Consider the following 23,703-nt stretch of genomic DNA (forward strand, 5'->3'; position numbering starts at 1 on the left):
GCAACCATATCCAGAACAGCATATTCTGAGGAACAGAAGTCTTCAGAAGGACATGAGAGCCATCTTCAAGCGTCTGAAGGGCTGTCATGTACAGGAGGAGTTTGACGTATGAAGCTCTAGGAGGCAGCACTAATATTAACCATTGGAATTTCCAGAGAGGCAAATTTGATTCTTCCTGGAGGTCTTCTCTAATTGTAGAACTTTAGAACAGTTACCCAACGGTGAGCACTCTGTCACCAGACATACTGAAACAGAGGGAAGATCACTTTTGGGGAGGTTGTAGAAGCGTCTGGAAGACCCCAAAGGTACTTTCCAACTCTAAAAAGATATAGTTCCCAATGAGTTAAGGCTAAAACTGTTTTGAAGAAGAAACATTTCATTAAACCTTCTTAGAAGAGGTGAGGACTAATTTGAGCCTTTAAAGATGCAGAGGGTTGGGAAAGGTGAAAAGCAGGAGGGACCACACAGCAAAGAACCAATGGAAACTGTTTATTTAACCAGCAACACCAATTTAATCATGCCCCGCTCACCTTAAGACTTCTTCTTCTTCTCATCCATTCTGGTGTGTTATGAACCATCATCCTTCCAGACACTTTCCCAGTCACTTGCAATCTTTTTGCCTCCATCAATCCTCATATCCCATTGGTTGCTAAGTTGTTCCACTCTTATCTCCACAATAAATCTTGCACCTGTTCCTTGTGTTCCATCTGCACTGTCATTGGCTTTGCTCATGCCATCATTGCCTCTTATCTGGATGACTACAGCCATCCTCTGGATAGTTTTCTGAGTCATTCCTCAGAATGCTCTGAACGTGTCATTCTCTCGCTCTAAAACCAAAACCTTCATTCAGTTGCCAATGCCTTTAGAATAAAGTTGAAATTTCTTAGCAGGCATTCAAGGTTTTCACGATCTGGCAGAGAATGAAGGAAAAGAGAGAAGGGGAAAGGTGAAGGGAGAAAGGAGGCAAAGAGAGAGAGAGAGATTAATTCCTGCATTAGTTTCTTGGGACTGCTGTAACAAATTACCACAAACTGTACAGTTTAATACAACAGAAATTTATTCTCTCACAGTTCTGGAAGCTGGAAGTCCAAAATCAAGGTGTTGGAAGGGCTACGCTCCCTCTGAAGTCTCTAGGGAAGAATCTTTCCTTGCCTCCTTCTAGCTTCTCAGAACTCCTGGAAATTCTTGGCATTCCTTGGCTTGTAGCTGCATCATTCTAATCTCTATCTCCATCTCTTCACACGGCCTTCTTCCCTGTGTTTGTGGGTCCAATTCTTCCTCTCTTTTCTCTTATAAAGATACCAGTCATTGGTCTTAAAGCCCCTCCTAACCCAGTATGAACTCATTTTAACTCGATTACACCTGCAAAGACCCTATTTTCAAACAAGGTCATGTTCACAGGTACGGAGGGTTAGGAGTTGAAGCTATCTTTGGGAGACAAATTCAACCCTTTGTAATTCACATTGGTGGAAACTACAGAACACTGGCTTAGCACAGGCATGGAAACTTGCTTGTGAAAATGTCTTGGATAAAGTGAAGAATTTTAGGAACAGGGGAGGTAATATCAAATAGGGTAGGCCAGTTTACCAGGAGGGCTTTTTTGAACCATGGAACAGCATGCATGATCAAAGGATAAACTTTTAGTTACGAAAAATCAGTATGGAAGCTGGCTACAGGACATATTATAGGAGGTAAAGCTGAGACGTTCAGGTGAAAGGATGTCTCAGTGGCCCAAGGGTGAGGACATAGACCCAGAATTAAATTGTTAGACCCAGAGGGCTATTAATTTTGCCTCTTTTGTTTAGCAATATATCCCAAGAACCTAAACAGTGTCTGTCACATAGGAGATGCTCAGTACACATTTTTTGAATAGATGAACGGGTGGACGAAGTAAGCTTTGGTAGTGGGAATGGAGAGGAAGGAAAGATGCCATAGGCCTTTCAGAGGTGGACTGAATCAGCCGGCCCTGAAATAAGGTAAGGGTGAAGAAGTCACATCAGTTGAGCATCACCTAAAGTCAAGCCCATAACTTGGCACCTGTTGGAGACAGAACCGAACCTCTCTCCTACCACCTGCCACACAGTCTAGCATTCTACCCGACTCCCCGCTATTTTCCCCACATAGAGAGTGCGTCTCGGAGTACAGGATGCATAACTTTATTCATGTTCTTGTGTGTCCTCCAGAGCACCCTGCACACAGTAGGCCCCGGATACAACGTTCAATGAGCTTATGAACAATCGAATTTCCACACTTAAGCAAAATGGAAAGCTTTCCCCAGATCTAAACTCCGGACTTGAGACTTTTACACGTTTCAAAATCCCTGGCACACAGTAAGCACCCAATAAGCACTTGTTGAACCAAACAGAATAAATCAGATTCACCGAGTTCCGCCCTGGCAGCGAGGTCTGCATTTGGCAGCACGACAGAATCCATTGCTATTAAATTCTTATGTAAGAGTTAATGACCCTCCCAGCCCACTTGACATCTCTCCCACGACAGGAGAAGTGGAAGGGAAGGGAAAGGAAGCGAGAGCACTATTTACAGACACACACTCTTTCGGTGGTAGATGCACAGATGAATTTCTAACCTCGGGTCACCACCACCGGCTTAAAATACCGCTGCGGGCGGCGGGGGCGGCGTGCCGGCACGGCGGCTGAGGCGCAGTTCATCCCGTGGGGAAGGCCTGCCCACCCGGCACGCCCAAGGGCTCTGGGTCTGCGGGTGACAGCGGCCCCAGAAGGTGACTCGAGTTCAAGTCGGTCCCCGGGGGTCCCCGCAGGCGCCGGTGCAGGCTTGGCCGGGGAGCCGCCGCCCGGGCAAACAAGACGTCCTGCCCCGGATTCCAGCGGCCCCGGAGCCGCTCCCACCCGGGGCTCCGCCGCGCTCCGGAGGGCGCCGCGCGCGGCCGGGAGGGCCTCCCCAGAGCCGCGGGGACCCCGGCGGGCGGGGCGCGAGCACTGCGAGGCACGGAAGATGGCGGCGCGGCCGGGCCCGGGGCGGCCGCGAGGGGCCGCGGCGCAGCGCGCTCGGCTGAGCCGGCGCGGCTAGAGCGGCGCCTGGGCCCGGGCGGCGCGGCCTCCTCCCCGCCCGCCGCCGCCGCCGCCGCCGCCGCGCCCCGCCCCGCCCCGCGCCCGCCGCCCGCCCCTCCCCGGGCCGCGGCCGTGCCCCGCGTCGTGCTCCCCCGGGATGGCCCGCGCGCCTCGGCGCTGCCTCGCGGAGCACACGGCGGAGCGGCGGCGGCCGCGCTCGGGGGGCGCGCGGCTGCGGCGGCGGCGGCGCGGCGCGTGAGGGGCCGCCTCGGGCAGAGCGGGCGCCGCCAACATGTCGGATACCAAGGTAAAAGTTGCCGTCCGCGTCCGGCCCATGAACCGCCGAGGTGAGGAGCTTTGCGCTCGTTTGGATTCGCGGGCGGGCGGCGGGCGGCGGGCAGCGGGCGGGGGCAACTTTGGAAACTGCGGGGCCGCGGGGCCGGGGCGGCGAGCGCGACGCCGGGGCCGGGAGCCGGGGAGCCGGGGAGCTGCGGAGCTGCGGAGCCGGGGAGCCGCGGAGCCGGGGAGCCCCGGGCGCCCGGTGCGCCGGCTGCCGGCTCGGCCGCCTCCCGGGAGAGCCCCGCGCGGCGCGGATGCTCGGCTTGGCAACGTTCGCTTTCCCTTTTGCTTTCAGAACTGGAACTGAACACCAAGTGCGTGGTGGAGATGGAAGGGAATCAGACGGTCCTGCACCCTCCTCCTTCTAACACCAAACAGGGAGAAAGGTAAAGCGCGTCCCGAGCGGGCGGGCAGCGGGAGCCCACCCCGCGGTCTCCTCCAAGTTGGAGGCAGGAAAATGGGAGTGCTCTTTCCTATTGTTAGGAGGACGGCTTCAAGTTTGTCGCACGCTTCTGTCTGAAGCTGTTGCAAGTCCAAGTTCCTCTCCTCCCTCTGCCCCCTCCCCTGCGTCCCCTCCCCTCCAGTGCGGCCTCGGGCAGGACACCCTGGCCGGAGCCAGCACCAGTCTGCTGTGTCCCCGGCGCAGAGAGCGAGGGGGCCGGATGGGACTCTAGAGAGGATCAGTGCAACGGCCACATTTTACAGATCAGAAAACTGAGGCGGCCAAGTGACACCCCAAGGCCTTGTTGTTTGTGGAACCCACTGCACTGTTTGCTTCATTTGGCCGAATTGTTTAGGGACTCTGTGTGTCAAATAGGGAGAAAACCCCCACAATAAAGCACAACAGGCTTGTACGATGCAGGCTCAGGCCTGGACCATTTAAAATCTATTTTTTGTTGTTGTTGGGGCTGGGTTGAGAGAATGCCTGAGTGTAATGCGCTGATTTTGATTTTCAGGGAAACAAAAGTAGTGTCCTGAGCTGTGTAGACACTGGGGGGATGTTTAAAAGGGGGCTGCATTTACTAGATGGCAACATATTTGCATTTGAAAAGTGGTATCTGTTGGATCCCTATTAATTCTGCTCTATTCCACGCAGCAGTATGGGAAAATGCCCTAAAATAATTTGAATATTTGGCATTTTTCTGGTAAGCCCCCGAGAAGAAAACGGTTGGAATTCATTCAATATAGCAATTCAGTAGCTTGTCAAAATAGAAAAGAAAAACGGGAGATCTGGCAAAATTAATTCAATTCGGACATGAGTATGAGTTTATGTTTCTAAAAGTCACCTGTTGATGGATGGGCTACAATTTGGTTATTTTTGCTCTTCAGAGATTTTGACTGAAGAAAGACTGAAGGTAGAGTTTGTTACTTTATTGCTAAGGGAGGTGACTGCCTGCGTTCCTACTCCTGTGGTGTTCAGGCTCAGTTTTGCTAAATTTGAGGGAAGAAATTATCAGGAGGTAAGATTGGGAATTCTTTGCTTTTGTGCTAAGGCTAGCAATTTTTACCCAGTTTGCTAACTAAAGCAGATTGTTGTGGTGATAGTAAATAGCTAAATTATATTTAAAATGTGTGTTAAATGCTTTTCAGTAATGGATGGATCCTTGAATAATATTTTCAGCTACATTTTAAATATCGTATTTTAGATACATTTGTAGCAATGTGGTTGTATATTTCATGGTGATAGTAAGGTCATTGAGTAAATGAAAATATATACAGATTAAATTAGAATGCCCACATCACCAACAATTTTTTCCAAAACTGCATATTTTTATACTGTTTTGGAAAAAAATGCTATTGGGTCAGATTCTTCGAAGCAGTCTGGGAAACAGGTAGAATATTGTCACTCCTGTTATGTAGCTGCTGTTTCTGTTTTCCTTGCTGGTGTGGCACCTGCTCCTTGTCACTCTTAACCATAAGGAGTGCTACTGTTAGCTACTGTTTAATGAAATGAAGCTTTGCCATTTGTGGAGAGAAACATTTAATTTTGTGGAATTTGGATAGAAATTATTAATGTAGACAGTGGGTTAGAAATGCTAAATAATCAGTTGATCATTTTTAGGGCTGCCACTGCCATTGCTAATCAGGATCTTTTAAATAAAGATTTATAGGGTGATTTTGGAATTTATCCGTCTGCTTGCTTATTAGGATAGCCCCTTATTTGGAGCTATCAGAATAGAATTGAAATATGGGTGTTCTCTTGTTCTGTTCTTCTGACTGATCTGATTCTTTGAGTGGTAGATGGGCACTTTCCGTGGGAATCTGCCTGGGTACCGGTCATTCACTTTACAGACAAACTGAAGGCAGTCAACACACAGTGCTGCTTGTAGGTTAGGATTACTGTCTTTGCGAGGATGGAGACACCAAATGCATTTTGATTTTCATTATGCAGCTTGGTTTAATATTTCTCTGCCAGGTTTTCTCTTAAAGCAACAGTGCATTTAAAAATGGAAACAATTTCTCCTTTGGGCTCTGGGTGGATTAATTACAACGTTTCATGATATGTTTGCAATTTATTTCTGTTACTTGTTTTGGGATAGAGCTCAGAGCAAGGTGGGAATATTATTGTTCTTACCTAGAAGTCCAAGGTTTGAAGTGTAAGAAGTCCCTAAATTAACATTGACAAGCCTATGTCAAATTGAGAATTATTTCTGAAAATTGCAAGAAATTATTAATGTATTAACCCTAAATGGAAATTTTCACTTACCAGGTGGAAGTTTTCAGTCCTACCAGTAAACACAAGCAAGAGTGCATTGATTTCCAGGAAAAGAAGCAGACAGGCTTAGCTTTCATAATTTTCCCCGTTTATGGAATCAAAGCCAAGACTACACGGTGAGGGCTAAATGATCTCAGGGCTTCTGAGGGTAAAGATGTTTGTTTTACTGCACAGGTCCAGGTTAGGTTAATAGTTGACATGTACACTGATCACCATTCTGAAACATTAAGACATATATGAATTTGTTTCTTAAAATAACATTGCATTACTGTGCAGGAGACCTTTATGAAGTTCAGATTATGTGGATACCATGCTCAACATGGTGGATTCCAAGATAGTTACTGGCTCAGTAAACTAGGCCCGTGCCAGAGGCTCTCACCTTTGAGAGATGTGGGAAGAGAGTGGAAAAAATACTTAAAATACAGTGTTGTAGATTATATAGATCTTACTTTTGCCGTTACGTGTACTGTATTATTTGGAAATTACCTGTTTCTTCTTCTGTCTCCACCTCGAGGCTGTGAGCTCCCTGAAGGCAGGTGCCTTGTCCTACTTACCTTTGTGTCCTATGCTCAGCAAATGTCTCTACTGCTTAGCTTCCCAGTGTGATGGAGCGTGGAAGAGGGGCTGTGGAAGTGACCCAGGGTCCTGGCAACCTGCAAAGACAGGTGGCATTTGTGCTGGTCCTGTGGGTGCTAAGCGTATAGGTTCATCTTTGCAAGATCCGAGGAAAGTCCTTTGTCAAAGAAAGTGAAAGCACACCTGCCACAAATTGCTTCTGATTGTGCTTGTGTGTGCATGCAGGGTGTGGAGTAGGATGCGGAAGCAGGGCAGTTCAGGAGGGGGGAATAGAATGAGAACTCTTAATTTGCCAAAATGGGTAATAGTTATAAAATCAAAGTATAAACAGGTATATGTTGAAAAGTCTTCCTCTCTCCCCTGCTGTCACCCCTCACGTCTCCAAAAAAAGGGCAGCTAAGTCATTCATTTCTTCTGCATATTTTCAGATATACCAACATATTGTTTATATGTATTTCAACAAATATCTTTTTTATCTTTAAATACCAGGGTGTTAAGCCTCATTCATTCTTTTTTTACTCCAGTATGGATGGTAGTGGTGGTTTTAAAAATATAAATGAGTGACATATGAATGTGACCTTTGTAACTTGTGGGAAGTGAAGCTTTATCATGAAGAGAGTATAATGGAATTTGCTTTCTATAGAAGTTTTTATTCTTGGTTATTTTATGTAAGTGAACTATAGGGTAAACATCTAAAGCAATGTGCATATATAACCTAGCTAAGTTGAAAGAACAAGTGGGCTAAATTTGGGCTGTTAGTAAAAGAGTGTCAGAGTTTTAAGTTCTTGCCCTTTCCTCCCCATTTTTTTCCATCCTGCAAGGTGTACAGTGTACCTCATAAAGTGTATGAGGGACGGTCAGTGGAAGAAAGCTACATCTCGGTCGACTGCATATATGTTTTCTAGTTTATGCATTGCATGTTGCAAGTTTTTATTTCCAAACTGGCTTTCCCTCCCATTCCAAAATGCTCCTAGGATGGGTCCTTCTACTCAAGTGTCTCTGTAAACCAGAAATTTAAATATTAGTGAAAGTCATGCAAAATTAAAAAGACCACCTGAGAAGCAGTAATATTCCACATTATAAAATTGGATGACTTTGAATTCTGTTCTGTTTCCTGTGTTGTTACTCTTCTCTCTGGATTAAATAGTACAGAGTTGATTGTAAGAAAGCAAAGAGTATTTAGGTTTCACTAACATAGGAGTGAACATTCTTCATGCATGGTATTAGTGGGATTTTAAAGAGCATTATAATGGAATATGTTCGTTAGCTGCCAACATTTTCCATTTCTTTGCATTGAAATCTCTTACTTTTAGAAACAACACTAAAAGTAATTATAATGCAGTGTAGAGTAGTGATGTAAAAATTATTTTGTTCACAGTCCACAGTTAAAAATACATTTTATATCATGAGCTGTGTATGTGTGTGAAGGTTCATGAAAAAATTTACTATGTGCTGCATTCCTGTTATTTTCTATTTCCTTCTGTTCTAATTCATTTTAGAAATGATGATTGTGACTTACTGAATTAATTTCACAACCCACTAAGAGGTCACAAATTTATAATTTGGAAAATACAAATTTAGTCGGTAGGAGGTTAGATTCTGGACCTATATCTATTTTTAAATCAGTGTGCATAGCTTAAAGTATAAAGTACTTCTGTAATTTATAAAGGCTATGATTAAAAAAAAATCCTCCTCTTCATTTCTTTACCCAGAGGCAACTACATATAGTGATTTTAGCTCATTCTTTTGGAATTTCCCTCCATATTTCTGAATAAAAGAAATAGAACTGGTAGTGCTAGTTTTTTATTTGCTTTCTTTGTTCTCTTTCTGTGCCCTATTCCCACCCCACCCCCAAATTCTTCCCAATATATCTATATAGTAATTTTGATTGTGTCAAGATTTAGTGTTTACATGATTTATATGACTATATAGAAGACTGTTTACAATTGAAGCATGTACTCTTTTACGATCTCTTTTCCAGTCATACAAAACTTTTTGTTTTCTCTGGAGTTAACGGTTGTTTCTATTTTTTCTTTTTTCTTTAATTTGCTTCTGTTTCTGTGTATTTATCCTTAATTCAGCATTTAAGTGATCTGCCCCTTGCCTGAGTCTCCTTTCAAGACATTCAAACATATCACATAGTCTCTTGATTTCATCTTAGGGACATTTCTCCTTAACCCTTCTAACATGCTCCTTTATGAACTGGTAGCCCTCTCTGCCTGGTGTGGCTGTCGTCCTGGGGTTTCCTGTCACATCATTCTGAGGATTCCCTTTACCTCTCTTCTGTGTTTTTCTGTTTCCCTTTTCTTGGGTTACTGCCTCAATTTTGTAGAGCACATCCTTTAGTAGCTTCCTGAGAAAGGATGTTTGGGAGGTAAAATTTTTTGAAACCATGAAAATATCTTCATTATATGCACTCATCTCATTGATCATTTGGATGGGTATCATGCTATTTTAAAGACCTTCGTTGCTCTAATGTCTTTTATGTTCCAGTGTTTCTGTTGAAAAGTCCAAACCTGTTTGGATTTCTAATCTCTTGGATGTGACCTAGATTTTCCTTCTTTGGAATCCTGTAGAATATTCTTTTCTTCCCCCTTTTTTTGCGAAATCACAATAGTGGGCCTTTTTGACTTAGAAACTCATGTTCTTCAGTACTGAAAAATATTCTTGAATTAATTCATTAACAAATTCTCCTCTTTATTTATTCTTTTCTGGAACACTTATTTGGACAAGGGCTTTCCTCTAGTGGCCATCTAATTATTTTATTTTTCCTTTCTACTTTTCGTCTCATCTTTTTGTTCTACCTTCTGGGAGATTTCCTCCACTTTATCTTTTAACCTTTGTGTTTAATTTTTCTTTCCTGCTATCATGTTTTTAATTTCTAAGAGCTCTTTTTTGGTCCCTGATTTTTTTTTTTTTTTTGATAGCATCTTACTGTTATTTCGTGGTCATGATATTTTCCTCCTCTTTCTGAGGATATTAATGATAGTTTCCTCTATGTAGTCTGCTTTTCTTTCCTAAAGTGCATTGTTTTGTTTCTTTGTGTTTGTCTCTGTTTTTTATGTTGAGGCTTTCTCAGACGTTGCTGTATCCAGTTGACTCTGGGGTTTCTCCAGGGCAAGGACTGTATATGATTCGTCTTTGTGTTCTCAGCGTCTAGTTTCAAGAATGTCCAGCGTACAGAAAGCATTTTGTAAATTCTGTTTGCTGTTTTTTTAAAAAAATAATTATCAAAAGCTTCCATCAAATTCCCTTTCTATTTGACCTCCAGCAATAAAAATAAAAATAACGATTTCCTTTTTCTTGAGAGCATAGATGAATGCTAGAATTGAAGGTAGGAGCTGCCCTCAATAACTCTCAATTCCCACTTTCATGAAGATTAGTTGTAGTCTGTACAAAAAGTTGGAAAAATTTGAAAACCCTATTTTTGCATCACTATTGCAAACATTTTAGTTTAGAATTTTTTTTTTTGTCACCTTTGATTTTAAACTATGTATGCCTGTTGGGCTGGGAAAAATTTTCAAAATGATTCCAAACTGGCCAGTTTATCATCCTACCACTTAACTCGGCATCTTCTGGGAAAATCTACTTAGAGATAAGTGGATAACTTGGATTGTTTCCAGTTTTCAATAAAATTACACATGCCGTGCACTCATATTTTTAAGAAATTTACAGGATCAAGTTTCTCCCAGATATCAGGCTTCCTGCAGACCTCAAGGTTTCTCAGAGTTATTCAATCACAGTTACCTTTTCTTGAATCTTCCCTGGGCTGGAGCAGCGAAGGTGTTTATGCATTTAGAATTTAAAGGAGTTTGGAGAACATTACCTGCAAAGGAAACAGAGCAGCAGAGAAACCAACAAGACACAGAAATGCTCAGATTACTTAGTACCTTGACAGTGTAAGAAATTAAGTTTACTAACAACAGAGCTGCCAAGAAAGGAAGTAATACTAAAATTTATATGAAAACATGTATTAAAACAATCAAGAATTGATTTATGTGGGATTCAGGAGCTATCTTTTCAGAGAAACTCACTCTACAAAATATTTCCGGAAATTTAGACTTGCAAATGGAAGAAGAAAATGTGAGAGATTCCTCCTTGGAAATTAGTTTATTTGGCATTTTACCACCCAACAAACTATGTGGAAACTAAATAAACACAGAAAAAAATGTCAAGTTTTCACATCTCTAAAATTTTATTTGTAAAAATGCATAATTCTTATATTTGATTGTAGGATCTAAAGTTAAAAAAACTGGACTCTCAAGTGCCACTCTCAGCCTCACCCTTTGCTGGAATCCAGTCTAGGTTCCATGTTGCTGTGAGATGAACAGTTCAGTGAATCCCTGATAAAGTAGTAGAACTATTTTACCAAATTGTTCTTGCAATGGACTTTTCACATCAAAACCTAATTGTATCGTTTTAAAAAATTGCTTCCTTAGATACCCTGAAATATTTTTGCATGGACAACTTTATAAGAAGCGTGGCAGAAATAAAAGGAATGGGTGGGTCATTGTCCGGCCAAGCCTAACACATCAGTTATTCTTGTTTTTCCTCTACCTTCATCTTGTCCGTGTTCATATAATAGAAATATTTGCAATTACAATTCTCTGCTTTGCTCTTCTGCCATTTATAGTTTGTCATGAAGCATAGTTTTCACAGTTATAATTTTAATAATTGAATAGTCTGTTGAGTTCCATAATTTTTAACCATTTGTATATTTTTGGACCTTAAGGTTGTTTCTCTTAACAATTATAAATAACCGAGAGCATCTTCATGAAACTTTTTTGTAGAACCTTTTGCTAATTGAAAGGCATTTCTCTACAAGCCTGCTGATACAAAAATACCTCTTTGACATTGTACAACAGTATGAACTGTTCTCTTATGTTGGAGTTAAGAGTTGATAATTTTCACATTTAAGTATGAGATAGGTCATAGAAAAAAATGATTTTATATGGCTAATAGTAAGACCAGTGGTTCTCACACTTGAGTGTGCATCAGAATCATCTGGAGAGCCCTACCCCAAAAGGTTCTGATCCAGTAGGTCCAGGGTCTGGCTTGAGAATTTGCATTTCTGGCAAGTTCCCAGGTGATGCTATTAGCTCATGACAGAGCTTTGAGAACCACTGGTCTGGACCAGCACTGTCTATTACAGTTTTCTGTGATGATAGATATGTTCTATATATCTGCTGTCCAATATGGTAACCGCTAGCCATATATTGAGTGCTTGAAATGTGGCTAGTGCCACTGAGGCACTGAATTTTAAATTTTATTTAATTTTCATTAATGTAAATTTAAACAGCGACATGTGGCCAGGTGGCTGTATTGCACTGGATAGGTCTAGACGTAGTTCTAAACCTTGGTTGCACCTTAGAATCACCTGGGCTGCTTTAAAAATAGATGCCTGGGTCCCACCGCCAGAGATTCTGGCTTAGTTGGGCTGGAGTACACCTGGGCATTGGGGTTTTGAAATGCTTCCCAGCTGTCCCAGTTGCTATTGTTGCTTAACAAACCACCCAAAAAGTTAGTGGTCTAAAACAACCATTTTGTTATGCCCGTGGCTTATGTGGGTCAGGAATTCAGACAAAGCAAAGTAGATATAACTTGTCTTTGCTCCACAACATCTGGGGCCTTGGCTGTGAAGACTAGAAGTCCGGGGGTGTAGTCATCTGAAGTCTGGGTGTGTAGTCATCCAAGGTGGTTAACTCCCATGGTGGGTAGTTGATTCTCATGTGTAGCCAAGGTTGAAAACCACTGGTCTGGATTAATAAAGTAGGTTTTAAAGCCCCGTTTCTCACCTTGTCCTTTGGTTTATTTTACCATTTGGATTGTGATTGTGTATGCAAACCCTAATATCATTAACTTTCTCAAAATTAATGTCTGAAAGCCTTATAAAGTCAACCTAACTGTATACCTTACTAAGGCAATTTATGGAACTTTAATAGGGTCTTCCTGTGCCAAGGGTATGTATTATTGTGAAAGTAAAGCCTCACAAAGTCAAATAAACCCCTTTCTATAAAAAAAGCTTCCTACTCCCAGCCAAGTGTATTTAATCAAAATGCCTCTCCTTATTTGTTTTTGCTTGAATTGGGGCTAAGGGGGAGGAATTTCCTAGATTCCCTAGAAGCAGGGTACTTGCCAATCCGTTCACTGGTGCTGAGCCAGTGCTTCTTGGGAAGCACAGGTTCTTCAGCTTTCTGGTGGCCTGTGGACTGCTGTTCCCTGCTTCAGGCCCTGTGAGTGTCTGGCGATCCTGACCTCAGCTCCTGTACCGTTGCAGAGCCCCAGGGACCCCATCTGTGTGCAGGATCAGCATGGCGCCAAGAACTAAGTAGGAAGTCTGGGTGCTGCCTGGTTCTGCCACTAACTTAGTCTGTCTCCTTGAACTAACCATTAATCCTTTTCCCTCTGAGTGTCTTCATCTGTAAAATCAAGGACTAGACTAGCTAATCTTTGATTTCAAGCTCTAAAATTCAGTCTTACCCCAACTGTACTTGTAAGTAGATAACATTCATCGGGGCTGCAATGAGTTGCATTCTAATTTGCTTCTTGTCGGAGTGTTAGGAAAACCAGGGAGCACAAGGTCGCGTTCTTGGGAGGCCCTGTTTGCCTGCAGGAGCTGATGTGAAAATTGAAGGTGTCAAGTGAAATAAGACAGCCACTAGTTCCAGATATCTGAAGTCGTTATCAGCTAGTTGCGGAGCCTGGGTTCCTTGCAGACAGTCCACATGCCTCCCACCTCCGTTGGGACAGCAGCTTTTGCATGTGCCTACAGGGCATTGTAAATCGTCTAATTTGGACCTCTCGGTTAGTTTTAATCTGTACAGTTGTGTTCTTTTTGGGAACCAGTGAATTTTAAGCTGTTTTTGCAGGGATACAGCTGTTTTATGCAATAAGAATGCACGTATGGGGGTGAAGAAATGACATTTCCAGAGCCCTTAGCTTAAAGCTTCCTCTGGCAGCTTGTTTTGTTTCTGCAGGTTCTGTTACAACCTCTACCAAACTGTGGTTAATCCCCAATATTTTCCTATCTTCGATTGTGGGACCAGCTCCGGTGTGTGTGAGTGTGTGTGTGTGTATGTACATGTGTGTGTATGTATGTTTGTTTATTTCCCATCTGGTTGTGCTCTCTCACCCGTTTTTTTGAAAGCAGAGTGGAGTTACTGATTTCGTGCGGCCCTTCAGAGTCTGGTCTGTAGGTGTGATGAGCTTTGCTGCTTTTGTACAAGGCCTGAGGAGAGCAGCATCTGTATGCAGCTCCCTTGAGGGAAGAAGTTCAGAGCCTTGTTCTTTTAAAAGATAGGGGACAGGAAGGAAGCCTTTGAGGAAAGGGAAGCTTTATGCTTTGCTGTTTGCTCTTTGTGTTGTCTGGAGGAGACACTCCTTAGATTATACACCCATCCTGAATGACCACAAAAATTCCTGTGTCTCAGGCTGGGAGCCTCAGAGGACAGTCAGAAAGGGCAAATGATGAGGAACTTCACAGGCGTTCTCTTGCAAGGATTGAGTAGATTGATCCCAAATTTTGGAAGGGCCACCTCCAGTAAACCCACATGTAGTTTGTTGAACAGATTCACGAGGCTATTAATAGCTTTACATTCTGTGGTTTAATAAAACAAATCTTCAGAACTGATGCTTTGTATGCCCACCGATCTACTATCCTAGCTCAACAGAGAATCTGTAAAGATTTGTAGCTGAACTTGCAGTTGGAACTGCCTGTTTAAAATTGGATAACAAACTGTTGTGCCTTTTTGTTCTCTATCCTTAACTACTTCTGTTTATATAGTTAAAGTTTAGTATTCACTATACAAATTGTAACAGGGAACAGTTACATTATTACATTGACGAAGATCCTTAAAATTACTTGTTTCAAGGCTCGTGTTTTGAGTAAGTAGGGAGGAATATGGTAGGGAAAGCTTATCAAGATAAGGGTGTTAAATTTGAGAAGGCTTATCCAGTTTTAAGCATCTGCTTTTTTTGCTCTAGAGTTACAGCACAAATAGGTAACATTAGCATGTAATGTCACTTTAAGTTTCTTTGAAGCTTTGAAGTATTGTTGGCTTTGATGGTTAGAATGGTATGTATTCCTCTCTCTGGGATGACAGCTTAGTCTGCATTTTTAATGATGAATTATGCAGTGGAAATAATTTTCCAAAATTGCTGGTCTACTGTACTCTTAAGGGACTATTTTTTTGGTAAGTTCTCTAGCCTATTATTTAGTAAGTTTTTTCCAAGGGTGACTTCTAGCTATCCTTAGTCGTTGGTTCCCAGACTTGAGAACCAATTTTTAAAAACCAGTAGAAATAAAAATTTGGATAAACAGAGACTTTCCAACTTTTTTTAAATGTGCCAAGTAAGCACACTAGAACAAAAACACCACTATATCTTGATACTGCATTTAATAAAATAAAGGACATCTTAACAGGATAGAGGGAAGGACATAATTAGAATTTAAATATTGGATATTTAGTTTTATAAAAAACTCACCACATTATTAATTTTTTCTCCTTTCCTGGGAATTGATGAAAACATCACCACAGGTGGCCCCTGGACTGTGCTGTGCAGTTGAATGTCCCTGGTGTCCATAATATCTACTAGTACATCAACTATTAGAGTTTTGAGCTTCTTGGACTCCTTTGATCCTTCATGCCAAAGTATATACTATAAATTGTCAAAGGATTTTTTTTCTTTTAAAAGTTGGATAGAGTCCTCCTTATTTGTACGTATAATCTCTTTTTGGTGAGGAAGATTGGCCCTGAGCTAACATCTGCTGCCAATCTTCTTCTTTTTGCGTGAGGAAGATTGTTGCTGAGCTAAAATCTGTGCCCGTCTTCCTCTATTCTGTATGTGGGACGCTGCCACAGCATGGCTTGGTGGGCGGTGTGTAGGTTCATGCCCAGGATCTGAACCAGCGAACCCTGGGCCACCGAAGTAGAGTGGGCGAACCCAACCACTACGCCACTGGACTGGCCCCTATAATTTAATTTTTTGAATGGCAGGGTACATCTTTGCTTTTGTAGTTTGATACATTAAAATAATTACCAATCTGTTAAAAAGTTAACCCAGAGTTTCGATTTTCATAAGTGTTGTAAATTACCTTGTCTTTGAGCCAGAGCTTTTACTTTCAATGAAAGGAAATATTTCTTTTGCCTTTTGCAGTGTTTTTGTGGCCATCAGTTGGGTGTAAATAACTAGTTTTGTAAGACAGTGTCAAGTACTGTGACAGAATGATGTAGTGGTCAAGAGTCACCAAGTGGACTTGGAGGCCAGCTGCTTACGTTTGCATCCGACTCTGCCGCTTACTGGCTGTGAAATGTTGGGCAAGTGGCTTAACCCTCTGTGCCTTGGTTTCTTCATTGTAAAGTGGGAATAAGAAAGGTACAGACCTGATAGGGGTTGTGAGGTTTAGCGCAAGGCCTGGCATGTGGCCCACACTAAGTATTGACAATTTTATTATTTTTATTACTGTAGAATGCTTAAGGCTCATTGGCCCGGGCTTTGTTTTTTTGTTTTGTTTTGTTTTAACACCTAAAAAGAGCTATTAGAGAAGGAAGTCTCAAAATTCTTGCTTTTAAACGTTAGGTATTTTCTGATTGCTTTTGATTTAAATGTGGGCACTTAGCAGTATGCGTTTTAAAGACCTCCTTTGCGGCATTGAATCTGGCACTTGAGACATCTCAGCTGACAGACCACAGGAGCGCTGTTTGCTGAGATGGACACAGGGAATTTTGTTGAGAGGGAAATTCCTTATCTGACAGGGGTTCCCCAGTCTCTGGTCATTTGACAGCCATTCATTTGGGTAAAGAGCTCATGTCCAGAAATGGTATGTGAATACCTGTAAGAAGTAATGTTCTTGACAAAACTTCAACATGTTTTTAAAAGCGTTTGTGGGAAGAATGGGGTGCTGGTGACAGATGGTGCGCCAAAGCAGTGGAATAAGGTGGAAATAGCCCGCCCTGGTCTAATGTTTACCATACTGGAGATATGGACTCAGGGTCTTTCTACTCAAAATAGAGAAAAAGCTTTACTTGTATATCTGGTTTCTGGCACCCCTTAAGTGAATATATTTTATCCCTGAACTCTTATTTTTTTTTTGCTTATTTATTTATCGGTAATCTTTTGGTTTTTGGCATTCGTTTACTGACACACTAAAACTCAGAAAATATATGTAGCCTATTTCATAGAAACATTCTAGTTTCCTGTGAATTTACTAGTCGTCTTAAATTTTTTTTCAAACGAATATAACGTGCAAACCTACATGCATGCATATTTGTGGTATTTTTTTTTTAATAAGAGAGAGGTGCAGGCCCTCTCAGAAATTTTGATCAGGTTATCCAATTTCTTGTGTGCAGAAATACACAAAAACTAAAGTATAAATGCACAAACTACAGAAGAAGGTAATGAAAAGCTCCGATGTGCTAAATACTTTGTATATTTGCATGAATGAACATGAACGTGTGCTTTGCTTTTCTCTCTCTTTCCTCTGCACGTAAAACATCTCAGCCAGCATTCACAGCCTTTGTAAGTGGGGAAGGTACAGGGGTGTTTCTCCCACCCTCCTCTCCCTGCTCTCACCTGTGCTCTCTGACGTCTTCTGTGCTCTCAGAGTTCACTGCTGCCACTGCTCATTCCACCTCTGGAAGCAAAGAACATGATGGGCACTGGGCAGGAGGAGGAAAGGGGATAGGCTTGGGCCTTGGCCACAGGATCTCGATGGACTTGACTTTCCAGCACCTCCCCAAAGCCGTCTTGGTGGTCTGGATACACAGGCAGGATTGGGGAGACAAGGCCAGACCAAGTGTCTCTCATTCTGTACCTGGAGTGTTTTAAGGTACAGTCATGCATTGCTTAATGACGGGGACACATTCTGAGAAATGCATTGTTAGGTGATTTTGTCATTGTGCGAACGTCATAGAGTGTACTTACACAAACCTAGGTGGTATAGCCACTACACACCTGGGCTGTATGGTACTAATCTTATGGGACCACTGTTGTACATGCGGTCTGTCATTGACTGAAACGTTGTTATGTAGTGCATGACTGCATCTGGGCTATGTATTAGATGTCTTCAATTTTAAATTGGAATGATAAAGCCTTTTACTTAATTAGTCAGCCTTCATGATTAAATAGCTATTAATCAGCATGTACCAGATCCTATCGGAAAGTATCATTCCAGGTATGACACTGAGTGCAGAGGAACATTTTTATTTCAGGTTCCTGAGCGAGGAGATCTGATGACAGTGTGAAAGTAAATAGATTTCAGATCAGTTACATGCTTACAGCAATTTGCCTGCTTCAATTACCAGGTGTGGTGTTTTTCAATTAGTTTTAATGCAGTCTTTGACTTAAACGTCTGGGTCCTGGATAGCCCCAGGTATGGGTGTTAGTGACAGGGAACTCCTCCGTAAGCCCCTGATTTAGTAAATTCTTTCAAGGGATGGCGGTGATAGGCCCTGGTAGGAGTGCTGGGAAGAAATAGGTTTTAGGCATTTAAAAGCCATGAATGATCATCCATGTGGCCAAAACCTGTTGCCCTGAATAAAGACAAAAATAAGTGTTGCAGAAGGCCAGCTTGTTCCCATGTGTTTGCCTAAGATGGGCTGCTGTGGAAATGCAAGCAGATTGGTTCTTGATCTGCATTAGAATCAAATAAGCTGGAGTCATGTCATGTTGGAGGGTGGGGGACTGAAATCTCTTGTTAGAATTTGAACATGTAGAAACTTAGGCAAACCAAAGCTACCTCTTTCTGGCATCTCCACCAAGCCACAGGGTGGAATGTGGCGATTTTAGAGTACTCTTGCTTCTTGTAGTGTTTGTAGTGCAAGATGCTTGCTGGCCAGAGCCCTGTGGTCTGGTGCTTGAAGCTTTCCATCTTCACAGGTGCTCTGTGTCATCAGAATGTCTCCAGCTGCCCTTTGCTGAGTGATGTAAAGTTGAGAGAAGCTGTAGTTTAGGAACTGATGTGTGTTTTGGGGCCTGTAAATTGGGGGAAAATAATAATGGTCATGTTTCCAGCTTTCTGAAAAGCTGTTTTGCATGAAAGCTCTTTAGTTGCTTGTGGCTTCCCGCTTGCAGAATGTGGCCCTTTATTAAAGACGTCTGATTTTACAGAAGGGTAGTACATCAGCGCACACAGCCACGTGGCACTAGAGTCATAACTGTGAGCGTCTCTGCGTGAACATTGTTAGTGGAGGCAGAAGTCCTGGCCAGTGTTTGGCGCTTCCTGCTCTGGGGACTGGGTTGCGTGGAGGCCAGTCCTCAAGTGGGAACTGCCTAACATCTCATACGCTCTGCCTGGGGTGGCAGATGCTAACAGGGCTCCATGCTGCTTTGCACCAGCTTAGCGAATGATCTTCAGCATATGTCATCTTCAGAACTTAGAACGCTTGCTTCTCATTTTGGCCAGGCTGCAGCCTTGATGTTGGTCTGGATTTTGGGGAAGGAGCTTGGCATTTTATGTTTTAGTAAACTGTCCAATCTTCTTTTTTTCTCCATTGGCACTTGAGGAGCTCTGTGGATGGTGGAGAAGAGATAAGGACGTATAAGAATCTTGTGGGTACCTTTGTCCAAGTACACCTCCCACTCGCCACCTCCACCCCAAAGGTCAGCTGATTCCCTTTGGAGGGCGGCCACAGCTGGGCAGGTGTGCTCTGAAGAGGCTCTCAGGGGGATTCTTGTCGCTGGACTTGGAAACCATGGGTCTGTGAGGAGCTGTTCCTGGCTTCTGGTCCTTCACTGGTTTCTAGAGTGTTTTACAGATTTGAGGCCCAGCTTACTGTGAACATTTTGTTAGTGTGTGTGCCCTTGTGTACTTACTTGCTTATTTATTTATTTATCTTAACAAGCAGAGTGATACTTGTAAAGTGCCTCACATTCGTTTACTGACAGTTCCCTGTAGCTCTGTGAGTGCAGTCATGGAGTGCTGAGTAAATGCTTCCAAATAACTTGAGTGGAGAATAGTAACCAACTCCAGTCCCTGAAGAATTTGTGCAAATGGCTTCTCGCCCCTTCTAGACTGTCAGCTTGAGGGCAGAGCCCCTTGTCTTATTTATCTTCTGTTTCCTTCCTGTTCTTTTCCCTCAGCAGCTAGCACGTGCCTTCCACAAAGTAGGTGCCCTCTAGATGTTTGTGATCGGATACCATGGGTACGGGTATGTATTTTACAGGAAGGGCTGTGCCCAGATAGATAAGTCTGTGGGTGAAGTGTTTTTATTTGATCCTCAGTCTGTGTCCATCACGTCACTTGTGGTTCTGCCACTTCTAGTCGGGGCCCTACGAGACCTTTAATTTTGACGTTTGATTATTACATAATAATAGGCTCTGCACTGTTGTGTGGCTTTTTTGGATAATGGCAGTACAAATATGGCTCTAGACCCTTACAGTGTTGGCTGTCACTGCCTTGGGCTGACAAGTAGAGGCCATAGCTGTTAGCACTACTTAAGTAAAGGTTGAGCCAGCCAAGGGGTCACCTAGACTTTGACAGAGTTCAAATTTTTAATGCACAACAATTTTAATGCACAAAATTTTTGCTGCACAACCTACATAGCAGCCCCAGAGTTCTATACAGGTAACTAGTGGAAGAGAATCCTGTCTTCGGCAGAGTCATAAGAATAGGTATGTTTCACTTCCTGTAGTGCCAGAGCTGTTGTCTGCCCTAGAGGTGGTGTGTGGTCCCAGACTTGGGTAGACCCTACACCAGCCTGTCTTGGTTGGCACTGATATGAGTCAGAACTTGAGAAGTTTTTCCTCTGGTTGTCATGGGGAGAGAACTGTAGAGGGACATGGTTGAGAGAAAGGGAAAGTTGCCCATGCACCTTCCTCCAGCTTCACCTGGAGGCCTCTGCCTGTTAGTCTGGGCCAGCTCTGTGAGTGGCAGAGGCTGCCAGCCTGCCTCTTCTTTCTCCTGGTCAGTTGGGGTACCTTGCCGTCTCTGGTTCCTAAATGGCAGTTGGGTCGATGCTGCATCTTCTGCTTGCCCTTGTGGCAGTTGTCAGTGGTTGTGTTTTGTGTTAAACTCTGAAGCACACCTGTCACTCCTCCAGGGGTTCTAAGGGTGGTGAGTTGTTTGTAGCATGTTATCCGGGAATGCGTGTTGGAATGGAAGTCAATATGAGAAGGGCATTCTAAGGGATAGCTTTGAATCTGTTTTTATTTATATTTTTAAGTCAGCCATTACAGACTTAAGTCTTTATTAAGACTATACAGACTTTATTAAATAAGCCATTACAGACTTGATTTAATAAGCACTTTATTAACAAATTGCTTCTGATACATCTCCCAATTACCAAACATTGATGAGTCATAGTCCCAGGAAGGCAGAACACTCATGGCAGGCCGACTGAGAACAGGAGAAAACCCATGCCGCAGGTTTTACCTGTGGAGGTGAGAGATGGGGAGCAGCATACAGGAGGTTGTTGCCAGCTGCAGTCTGTCTGATGGGGTATTTCATGACTCTGGAGATAACAGATGTCTCAGATCCTGGAACCTGCCATCTTCCAGAAAGGCTTCTGATAGTTTTCTCTGCCTGAGACAAGTTTAGTTTTCCAATCCTGGAGCCGTTGGTGTGAGATGGGCTCCTGCTATCTTCTTCACGGCCCTTTTTAAAATGACAAAATAGCAAGCAGTATGGTTTACTTTTATTATTATTATTTTCAATCCAAGTGTCTGTGTGGCTGACTTCTTAGGAACTTGCTGCTAACTTTTGCATGGCTCAGGGTTTCTTCATGCAGGGAAGTGAAAGGCGTGGATCCTTCCTTCTCTTTTTGAAATCTCAAATAACATTTTACTATAAATTTTTTTTTTGTAATTATAGAAGTGATGCCCATTGACTCTTAAACAACTTAGAAAATATGGGATATTAAAGTAAAATTTTGCTCATCGTTCTTTTAACATTTAGATGCATTTCCCTTTTTCTGTGCATGGTATTTTATACCCCTGAGATGAAGAACTAATTTCTTAAGGTTATGAAAACACAGCAGTTGCTTACTGCCTCTAGGCTATAATACTATCTAAAAATTTAGAATACTGAGTTCAGCTAAACATTAGTCCAAGTCCAAGTTCTATCTCATTGATGTCTTTTTTGGGTTTTGCTTTATCTTTAATATCTCCCTTCCCGAAAGTTTCCCCCTCCTCCGACTACTTTTCCTCTGAGAAAGTGTACTCAGAAGCAAAACAGAAGAGTGTATCTACTAAGACAAGTTAGATCTCACTGGAGTATTGGAAATTTTCCTTCCCTAACTGATGAAGCAGCATTAGGAGCACTGGTTCTGGAGTCCAGCCTCCCTGGGTGTGAATCTTGGCGCCTGCACTTACTAGCTAGGTCATCTTGAGCAAGATGCTTAACGTCACTGTGCCTTAATTTCCATCTTTGTGTAAAATAGATAAAGCACTGAGAATAATTTCTAGCACGTGGTAAATAATAAGTGTTAGCTATTTTCTTAGTGCATTATTATTATTGTTAATGTAGTAGTAACAACCATAAGACAGAGGGATGATGCTGAAGTAGTATGATTGATGCGTAATGGTGATAAGAACAATACTGATCATTTCTCAAAATTTTCTGATGGGGAGGATGCAGTCCAGTGAATCTATGCCTGATCTGTGTTGAAGCAATCAAGCATTGTGCTGTAGTTGGATTAGATCTAGCAGATGCTTTTTATTCACACTCTCCTTTTTGGTAAATGCTCAAATTGTCACATCTTGACCAGTGAGAATCTTCTTATTGTATTATTTCAGCTACTCTTTACTACTTTTGAAAGTGTGCTTGCTCACTGGCAAAAATATGTTCCAGAATCTTGAGTACTTACTATTTCAAGATATAAATCCATTTAGTGGAAAAGAAGATTAGAAACAAATTCTCTTGGTGTGCCAGGTCATTTCTCCTAAGTACTGAAGTTGCTGTGTTCTAAAGGCCACTTTAGAGATAGAATTAAAAATGCATACATGCGCACATTTTTATCAGTTGACATTGATAATTTTCATTTTAACCTTACCTTTATCCTATCACATACCTATTGAAAGTTTTCAACCCCAATATTATATTTCTTTTTAATTTGATGAGCATGTGAGTATTCCTTAATCTAAAATTATGACTTAAGCTAATGTGTTGTCTATCACCACAAAGATAAATGTAAAATAGAACAAGGTCACTATCAACCCTGATAATAAAGCTACTGGATAAGTAACAAGATTTAACGTCACAGATGTCATCAGTGGCTATGCTCCGAAAACATCTCACTAATGAAGCACAGTTAAATTGCTTTGTTTTGAGTCTCTTGTAATAATTTTTTTTCCTTCCTGCTTCTAAAAAGAGAATGGAACTTTTGACTCAGTAAAAGCTAGGTGAAATTTTGTAAGGACCACAGAACCAGTTTCTATGTTTGAACTGAATTTCTCTCAATAACTGTTGAACTATTGGCCAATAAAATGGCCTTTAGGAGATTTGAATCAAATAGAAGAAGCTTATTCGTCCCCGCCTATGATTTTTAATATTTGAATACTGTTCTCAGATAGTCAAGTTTGGGATGGTTGGTGTGGCTAGCCTTGGTGGAAACATTTCTTTGTCCTGAGATTAAATTTGTACACGGAGTATCTGGAGATTAAACATGACTGAAACTAAGAACTATTAGGCAAAATTAATCCAGCCTTGGGGCCAGCCTGGTGGCATAGTGGTTAGGTTGGTGTGCTCTGCTTTGGCAGCCTGGGGTGTGCGGGTTTGGATCCTGGGCACAGACCTACATACCGCTCATCAAGCCGTGCTGTGGTGGCATCCTACATACAAAAGAGAGGAAGATTGGCACAGATGTTAGCTCAGCAACAGTCTTCCTCAAGCGAAAAGAGGAAGACTGGCAACAGATGTTAGCTCAGGGCCAATCTTACTCACCAAAATAGAGGAAAAAGAATTAATCCAGCCTTTTCAGTTGGGACACATGAGTTTCCTTTGATTTTTATATACCTTTCAGAATTTTAAAAACACTTATCTAGGATAAAATCAAGCCAACTTTGAAGCTCTACAGTTGACTATCATCTAAGCCCATAAAAAATTTG

The 23,703-nt window shown here is 42.3% G+C and overlaps 1 protein-coding gene across 1 annotated transcript in view; it reads left to right on the forward strand.

Annotated features, from left to right (window-relative positions):
- Window positions 1–3,186: 3,186 nt before the first annotated feature.
- The window catches only part of KIF13A (kinesin family member 13A), a 187,105-nt gene continuing 166,588 nt past the window's right edge, over window positions 3,187–23,703 (forward strand). The window contains 2 exon segments of the mRNA XM_070515598.1: window positions 3,187–3,376; window positions 3,664–3,754. Coding sequence (XP_070371699.1) covers window positions 3,322–3,376; window positions 3,664–3,754 — 146 coding nt within the window. The 5' untranslated portion in view covers window positions 3,187–3,321.

This window comes from Equus asinus, chromosome 8, assembly GCF_041296235.1.
Source record: "Equus asinus isolate D_3611 breed Donkey chromosome 8, EquAss-T2T_v2, whole genome shotgun sequence".
Taxonomy (NCBI): domain Eukaryota; kingdom Metazoa; phylum Chordata; class Mammalia; order Perissodactyla; family Equidae; genus Equus; species Equus asinus.